A 9544-nucleotide genomic window follows, 5' to 3' on the forward strand; every position below is an offset into this window, starting at 1 on the left:
GATCATGCCGTAGCACCCCCGTCACCGTCGACCACCGTCCGCCGCCGCTGATCCTCACCGTCCGTCGTGCTCCGGTGACCATTTCCGAGCGGCGCGGCCACCAGTAGCTTCACCTCGTTGCCCTCGTTCGAACAAGCACGCGCACGCCCCTGCGGGATCTCGGGAACGCCGGCGCCGTCGTCGACTGCCCCGCCGGTCACCGTGAACCATGCCACGTTGGCGCCACCGTGGCGTGTGACATGGCCAGTGGCCCACTAGCCGGTGGCTGTGGGTAGGAATAGCCGGGTAGGTTTAGTATTTCTTTTATTTCTATTTCAAATTCAAAAATTGTCGCAACTTCAAATGAATTTAGAAAATTCAATTTAAGTCAGAAAAATATAAATGAGATATTAAAATTCTTAGAAAAGAAAACTCTATCTAATAAAAATATAAAATGAAATTTTTATTTTTAATAAAAATTTAATTATCTAATGCTTGATTATTTAAACCTTTAATTTTAATTCCAAATTTAATTAAAAAATTCAATAAATAAGGAAAACTTTAAAAATTAAATAGAAACCAGTAAAGAAATAAAGAAAACTTTAAAACTAAATTCTTTATATATTATTTCGTTAAATCCTTATTAGAGGGATTTAAACCCTATTAATAATTCTTTTAATTATTAATTCATTAAAAATAATAAAATACCAAATCCAATATTATTTTTATTTCAAAGTTATTAATAATTTCAACTTGATAATAAAGTTCTTAGCCTAAGAACTAAATAGTAATTATGAAACCTAGTTCCATTTTAAATAACCTTATGGTTTCATAATTCCATGTGAACACTAAAACCCTAATTCTATTATGAAACCCTAGTTCCACCATTTTATGTGTAAACCTTAAATAGTTTCCAAAATCTAAACACTAGATATAACATGAGATCATGTACTTCCTCTTGAATTCATAGAACCATAATTAGCAAATTAATACTTGCTATGATCACATAAAATCTAGGAGTCCTATTATCCATAATTTAATGTATGCATACCTACTCAACCTAGTTGATCAAGTAGGATCAACCAAATCTAAACCCTAGCTTCCATTACCAAAACCCTCATCTTTAATTATCCATGCCTAACATCACACCATTGTGATGAACCCTAATAGCAACTACACCTACTATTTTGTATTACATTCCCTACTCCACTAAACCCTACTAGTGTTGGATACCAATTATCAACTATCCTATTTAGAAGCCAATTATTCCTTACTTAACGAACCAACAGTAAATCCTAGACAACCTCAACCTAATTGATATACTTCTTATTAATTAAGAAGTATGTTCTTCAAAAGTTATTCTTTTGAAGAAAATAAGGAATCATCATCAAACCTGCTTATAAGGACCTATAAACCCTAGCCAGACTATCCTTAGCAAAATAAACCAACCTTGACAACAACCATGTATAATGAATTGCTTAGGATGCCTAGGCTTATCTTAACCTTACAAGCTCTAGGTGTCGATGAGTCCAACATTGTTGTCACTCATCTAACACTTACTCCAAAAACTACTTGGAACCATAATAAATTATAGAACTACACCAACCTAATTATCATACTTGTTCTTTATTAAAGAACATGTTCTTCAAAAGTTATTCTTTTGAAGTATATGATAATTAATCCTTAACCATGCCATCTAGTACTAAAACTGACCACTTGTTCTTTACTTGATAACATTATGCCAATTATCATTCTTTGTGTGCTCAATTGATTATTATTCTTTACTCGTCTACCTGTTGATAATACCAAGTAATCACACTCGAATAAGAACCTTGTATCGTGAATCACTCTAAAAGTGCAACACACCCTGAACTAATCATTACAACTCACTAATCCTAAATCATCGGGGTTAGGTCACGTTTAGAACGATTGCATCTCATACTTATGCATTATTGCATCCTTGGCAATCTTTTAAACATCGTCCTTACCGGACGATGATGCTATTTCAGAATTTGGAGTTACCGCGTATCAAAGACCTTGCCTGCATAATCTTGCAGTCAAGAAAGGCAAGTTCATCACTTGCTCATGTCATTTGTGTATTTCTATCAAATTACTTGCAAAGTACTATGGTTATCACTATTGCATAAAAATCAAAACCACTACTTTCATAACTATGAATATGACTATGTGGTGGGCAATGGAACCATGGATTGTGTTGATATGGTGGAGGTTCCATTGCAAGGGTTAATATCCATCTAGGATTAAACAACAAATGTCGCCAGTGATTCTTGTGCCGTAATAACCGTGTTAACCATAAGATCCGGAGTGGGACGGAGTAGTCAAAAGTGTTTCCACCTCTTGAACATCAACGGATTCGCTTACCGTAGACGGTTGTATCTTGTGGAGAAATTGGTGGGTGGGGAGCCCCTTCTAATTCCCCACGGTATAGCTGTTGCTTACCGTAGACGGTTGCTGCTTGCGGAACAATTGGTGGGTGGGGATCCCCTTCTAATTCCCCACGGTAATGTGGTCTATGATGGGTTGCAGCTACCGGCGAAGGAGTTTGGTTAACGAGTCCCAAACTGTTGTCGTGGTCGGGGTCCACCCTGAAATTACGGGAATAATGGGACCGACGAGGACCCGGGGTCGGGGTATGCAACAAAGGGTGGGTGTTCGAGGTAGCGGAGGAACATGATTGGCTAGACCTTATACCGGGCCTCACACCATAGGAAGTGTGGACGAGCTCGCGGCTCGGTTGGCACCAAGCTTAAGATCTCTTATGGGTAAAGCAACACACCTCTCGCGAGTGTAAAGAACCGTGACTCGTCACTCCTCGTTCCGGATAAGGAACTCGCGAACGCTGCGGAAAGGAGCTCCATGAAGTTCTAGTAAACCGGTGAAGGTCGACGGACATATTTCTTCCGAATAAAAGCAACCTTTTGAAGAAATGATTATGAAAACCCGCATTGGTATTAGACTTTCCGGTCTAATGCCGTAGCTAGTGCATTAAACACCTCTTTCCTATAATGAACTTGTTGAGTACGCTCGTACTCATCCCACTCTTAAATCCTCTCGCTTAGATATGGAGGCCTCGAAGGAGGATCTACAATACAACTCGAAGGCCGAGGAGTCAACAACTACTTCAAGGAACAGGACCCTTTCAGAAGAGTCAGATACCACATACATCAAGGAGAAAACCTAGTTTAGCCATAGAAGGGAACTAGTTTCCTAAACCTAGCTCCTACTTAGCTAAAATCTATTCTTAGCCTCTTTAGCTAGTTAAATACTCTACAAAAAGAGTTCGTGATAGGATTAGACTACGAGTCGTTCTTCTAGAGTTTATTTGCAGATTTACCTCATTGTAAAGTAGGAGGTTGTGCTGATCTTATGTAACAGAGTCGATGTTGTAATTCTATAGACATGCCTTGGACCAGCATATGTTTCTGTTGTACCACTCTGAGCGATATAATACTAGTGGAACGGTGTTTCATTGGTGTTATATCAGACTTGCATACTACACCATGCAGTGGTATGCCGGGTCACCACATAAAACTAGAAAATTCAATGACCAATACATCATGTACACACGTTTACATTGAGATTTATAAAACATTAAATATGAAGGAACTATGATACCACATCATGATCATGATCTATACGGTGATAAGTCACACTGTGGCTAGTCTAAGTAAATGATCTACTCCTTCCAATTTATAATAAGTATCGAGTCTTTAGTTCAAATTTGTTATGCCTATACAATTACAATATTCCGAATTGAGTTTCCGGGATCGGAGTGAGTATTAACTATATGGGCATAGGTATTTATGTAAAAGATCACTACACATGCAGTTATACAAAGACAATACATCTGCATGTAGTGGTTCAAAGACACATGTCAGGCAAAGCACCCGGGAGCTGCTATGCTTCTTTCCTTGGCATGTGGTGTTTGAGTGTTCCACAGTCTCCTTTCTGGAAGTACGACGCTTGTGCAGGTTTTCGGCAAACAGGATCAATGTATTCTTGTGAAATGAAGAAACACCCGCCCATTTTAAAATCTCCAAAAAAAAGGTGATTTGTATGCAGGAAAATCGGATAAAAAAATGGTGTGCATGAAAACAACACGAAACTGGTACAATATATAACTGAATTAGTAGTTGTTAGTCTCATGTTTGAACCCCTATCCTACTTTCTACTCATGCAGATATTTTTTTTTGACGGGCACTCATGCAGATCTTCCATACCAAAAACGTACGAGTAAAACACAAAGCTCTAATCAGTCACAGCGGACTGTACCTAAACACTGAGAACTACAAGCTTGAACTAAAAATATAGCTGCTACAGCCTATGAGCCTACACACGATTCACAACTCATTATCAATTATGTTTCTGATCATTTCAATAGGAATTTGCCCCTCAGTCCTAATGGCATCCTTGCTCTGATCTGGGCTGAAGAAATACAACGTCGGAAGTCCTCTTACCTGTATGTTTCAGAAATGACACTGTTCAGAAAATGATACAAACATGATTAAACAGCGTGTTAGGCTCTATGTGTGCCAGTATGGTAGGATGTGCTTACCTGCATATCTCTTGCAAATTCATATTCGTCGTCTGTGTCCACCTTAACAAACAAGGCGTTGTCCTCGTATTCAACTGCTAGCTGCAATACAGAACTCCAAGGAATGTTGCTGTAAGCTTATGCTAATGCAAGGGGTAAATTTAGTGCAAGTAATAAGTCCTAATAAGAAAACGGAGGGTGGAAAAAAAAGTTAACGGAATTGATGGCCTTCGTTCATTGGGCTAAGCTCACAGTTAAAATAAGTCAAGTTTAATGAAACACTACACTTTTCTGGCTCGTTTTTACTTGGCTCAGTAGCTCGATAACAGAATTTATCCAAGCCATAGAGATAGTGATAATAAACCATACTGTTTTAATTTCAGGGAAAACTCAATAAAAGCTTGCAACTCTGACTGTTTCAACATGCCGTGATATCTAATTCCTAATATGTTCTATTCCTCCGTTTTTAAATCCTGCAAAGGCATCTACTTCCTAATTTTTTTCCTATTCCAGTATTCCTATTTCTTTTAAATCATGTAAACCAAAGAGGTCTTTCCTACGACATTTTATTTGCACCAAGGTGAGTGGCGGAGCTAGGAGGGGACCAGCCCCACCCCAGTGCACGTGATTCGGTGCAACAAGGGTTAATGGAGGTTTAAGAGTAGATAATGAGGTGCATGTAAATTAGCTTAGCCGGCTACCTTTATGGGAAAAAAGCTTCGTTCCACCCCATGAGTTTATATCCTGCCCAAGGTTTTTTTTGGTTGCACCAACGTAAGGTCTCTTTGGTTCAAACAAATTTGATTGTATTCCTTACGAGTTTTTAGCTTGTTTAATTTGTAAGATTGTAAACAAATGGAAATTTCCTATGAGCTATTTCGCATGTAATAGGAAAACTTCCCTTGAGTCCAACCGTTATGTTCTCTTGTTTCAGTGACAGCTATATCATGCAACTAATCCTTCAAACAAATTCCTGCTTTTTTTTGAGAAAACGCAAAGGACCTTTGCATTTCATTTCATTGGAAAGATAGAGTTTGCTTTACATCCTCCTAGGAGGTGGATTACATATTTTAGTTCATACATCAGTGCACATCCCAAGTGGATTGCAGAACTACTTGTAGCCCTTAGGCGCTAGCTTTTGCCCATGGGCTGACCTCCTCTTTGATCGTTGACAGCAGGCATGGGATTGATGGCTGGGCGCCCTCAAAGACGCAAGAGTTCTTGTGCTTCCATATCATCCAAGGGATTAGCAAGGTGGCAGAGGCAATGCCTTTGCGAAGCGTCATGGCAGCAGACGTAATGACGAGGACAATAGCAGCGACTCAGACACCAGTGTGCGTAGTGGACGCAAGGTTAGGAAGAAGAAGGGGAGGTGCTAGAACTGTGGCGTCCGTGGCCACTACTCGTCTGAGTGCCGCAACCCGAAGAAAGAAGAAGCGTTTTTCGCATCGGCAGATGAACATCCAGCGCTGCTGTGATGATGGTCGAAGATGGCAAGGTTAGGGGGGGTGATTGTTAGCCTGAACGTAATCTTGTCATGGAGTGATCTACACAAATAGGTTGTGTGCAGGCTGTAGTGTGAATAGCACACATAGGTTGTGCGCTTGCTGTGTGTGAACAAGGCACAACTCACACTACATAGGTTATGTGCTTGCTGTGTGTGTGAACAAGGCACATGAGTTGTGTCTTGTGTGTGAACAGTGCACATAAGTTGTGTACTGAATAGATAGGCATGTATGCGGTTCTAGAAGTATCCAGGGCATGTAGGGAGAACTCTAGAATTAGTGGACATAGGTTTGTGTAGGCATGTCTAGAAGTATCCAAGGTATGTAGGAAGAACTCTAGAATTAGGAATGTTCTAGAGTAAGATATTTAGGAGTAGTATGAAATATCTACAGTTTGTAGAGTACTCTAGAAGTATGGTGTAGGGTTTGGATTGTGCCATATGGCAACAATCTAAAGGGTCATGTACAAGTATAAATAGTGCTACCACCCCTCCCATGTAAGCAAGGAACTGAGCATAGGTTGCTCTCCTAGCATGGGTTGCTGGGTAAGCATGGGGTCTTAGCATGGGTTGCTAGGGTAAGCATGGAGTCCGAGCATAGGTTGCTCTCCTAGCATAGGTTGTTGGGGCAAGCATATGTTGCTAAATTTGTAGGCACTCGTTGCCAGTATTCTGTAGCATCCATTGCTACAAAGGCTAATAGAAACTACCGTGTGTTCTCCTCTGTAGTGCTAGTCCCTCATCTTCTGCTTTTACTCAAGAGAGAGAATAGAGGGAAGAGAGAGTAGAGAGGGGAACACTAACAAAAGCCACCCAACAGTGTTCTAAAAAGAATTTAAAAACTTAATGCATCGCCTAATCATCTGAGTAGATAATCCAGAGAGTAACAAAGTAGTCTCCTTCTCTACTGATTTTTGTTTATGACGTATCTGTATTTCTAGAGTAAAAGAATCTCCTATTAGTAACAGATGTTGGGTTGGCTAAACTGACAGTAAAGCGCACGGCAACGTACATGACTTCATTAGGAAGGGTTAGAAGTATATATAAAGCTATATTCAACAGATTAATAATTACTCTATATATTGAAAATATATTAGTTTCTGTATACGCCTATGCATCATCTTGCACTGATTTTGTCTCTCATGGTGATATTGCTACCAAAGTAAATGTATCAATGTATATGTACCTTCTGTCGTGCTAAATAGTATAGCACAGTTGGATTCATTTGGGTGACTTTGTGCACCATACGATGTTCTGTGTATTCTAGACGAATGTGTTATGCTGCGAAGAAGTTTGAAATAAGGGAATAAAAGAAGTTTCAGAGAAACTAGCATGACCCATTGTTAGCAACAATGCACAGTTGTTTGTCACTTGGATTACCGGCAACTTATTATGATTAGTATGAAGAAAACATACTGGTAGCTAAAGACGACAACGGATCTGACCTAACGCTGCATTAGGAGAGGCTTTGTTAGTTTGGTACTCTTGGCTAGATGTGTGTAAAATATGTACTTTCAAATCTACAATCTTTATTTTTTGAAATGTACCAAGCAAAAATCCGCCCTTAACCAATTCTTTTATGATTCAATAAAATAGTTTATTTAGTGATCTTTCCATGTAATTTTCCCAATGTAAACATTAAGTGATTTTTTTGTGAACTCAGCCGTTTCTACATTATGTTTCAATACTTTTGGCTTTCCAGGATGCAAAGAAAGTAGATTGGAATCGTAGGACATAGTGTTTTGGCTCATAGGTCAAAATGCACCTATTACGAATAATGCATTTTAATGTATTTCAAATTGTCAAAAAATTCTAGATGTACATCCGGACATGCTATGTTTACACACAAATTTATGTGAAAGAAAGACATATTTTTGTGGGCTGTGTAAAAAAGACAAATAAAATTCTCGTGAGAACCTAAAATTGTCTTTTTACACAAGTCACAAAAATGTCATTTTTTCGCGAGACTTTGTGTGCGGACATAAAATATCCGAATGTACGCCTAATTTTTTGTGAGATATTTTTTTGATATTTTGAAATTCGTTTTTTGGGCAGTGGGTGCATCTACACCTATGACCCAAAATGGATTTCCGGGAATTGTATAACTAAAGCGGTAATGACACTGAAATGGGCTGAAACCGAACATATGCTTGAAACCAAATTGAGGTTGAAACCAAAGATATATGAGTGGTTGGAAGTATCATAGATTGTTTCTCAAGATAATGAGCACATACTGATTTAATTAGTGATCTATTTGGTAACCGTTGCAACGCACAAGCAGTTTCCTAGTATTTCAAAGGCGCGGAACTAACAGGGGCATACCATCTCGATATCCTGGGCCATCAGAACGCAAGGCCCGCACCAGGTAGCATAGAAATCCACAATGAGCGGCACCTTCCGCTCCCCCCTCACGAGCTCCTCCACTTCCTTGGCCGACACCTTCTTCTGCAAATCCACGAGCAGAGCCCCCACTCAGACTACACTACAGAAAAGTAGCACGTGCGTATAACAGGAAGAAGGCATACCACGAGGTAGTCCGGCGCGATGTACTTCCCGGAGCCCGGGACGTAGGTCTCTGCGGCGTTCCGTCGAACGGTTGGCCTGCGGCTCCTGATGCTCAAGCTGCAAGAAGTGGTGGTCTTGGGCGCAGAGGAGGCCGGGATGGAGAGGCTGCGGGTGGTCGCGGTTGCGGGGAGGTGAAACCTTGCGGGAAGGGAAGGGGCGGCGGATGCCAGAAGGAAGTAGGCGGCCGCAGCCATGGCCGGAGAGAGCTGAGCAGGAGCAAAGAGAGGGAGATAAATCCTATCCTGTCGCTCGAGTCGAGTCGAGTCTCACTGTCTCGGCCCTTTCGTGCAGGGGTTTGGAAGAGAAATACTGCATACTTCCTCCCTCCGTCTTACAATACATCTAGTTCTAAACTTTGTCCATAAAAGAGTGTACTTCTATCTTTCCAATATATTTTAATTGTTTTTCTTATCATACGGAAATCAAATCCAATAATATTAAGCATATGTTCTTTTTTGTTTTCTACATGCAGTAAGCTCATTGGAGGTGAAAGAATTAAAGAGGAGAGATGCATCTTCTCAATGTATTTTACTTCACTTCATAATTTATCTTGAAATACCCGTATGTACACTTATTTGTAGACGGAGGGAGTAGGTGCACACGGTGACAGACCGTCCTATTTAGCCGTTCGGCCATCGGAATTCGCGCCTGGGAAATGCTCTGGTGTAGTAACGTTCACATCACAATTATTCATCCGTTTTCAAATCAATTGACTCCTCAGCTTTATTTTGATATACGACGCACTAAGACTGTCTAAATAGATATATTTACACAGTTATAAAAATTATTTTGAGATAATAGTCAAAATTAAACTTTCTAGCTTTGACTATATTTATAAAAAATGTTAGAATTTACAATATAATACTCCATCTGATCCATATTATTTATCACTAACATAGATGTATCTAAATATATTTTAGTTCTAGATACACATATTACTT

At 39.8% G+C, this 9544-nt stretch overlaps 1 protein-coding gene across 1 annotated transcript; it reads right to left on the reverse strand.

Moving 5' to 3' along the window:
- Window positions 1-4308: 4308 nt before the first annotated feature.
- LOC124682737 (thioredoxin-like protein CITRX, chloroplastic) lies at window positions 4309-8800 on the reverse strand. The gene is made up of 4 exons (XM_047217366.1): window positions 8564-8800; window positions 8361-8483; window positions 4556-4636; window positions 4309-4457 (listed from the first exon to the last, which is right to left on the reverse strand). Exons 1-4 carry the CDS (start codon window positions 8795-8797, stop codon window positions 4341-4343), a joined length of 555 nt encoding a protein of 184 aa, XP_047073322.1. The 5' UTR covers window positions 8798-8800; the 3' UTR covers window positions 4309-4340.
- Window positions 8801-9544: the final 744 nt, after the last annotated feature.

The sequence above is a fragment of the Lolium rigidum genome, chromosome 1 (assembly GCF_022539505.1).
Source record: "Lolium rigidum isolate FL_2022 chromosome 1, APGP_CSIRO_Lrig_0.1, whole genome shotgun sequence".
Taxonomy (NCBI): Eukaryota; Viridiplantae; Streptophyta; class Magnoliopsida; order Poales; family Poaceae; genus Lolium; species Lolium rigidum.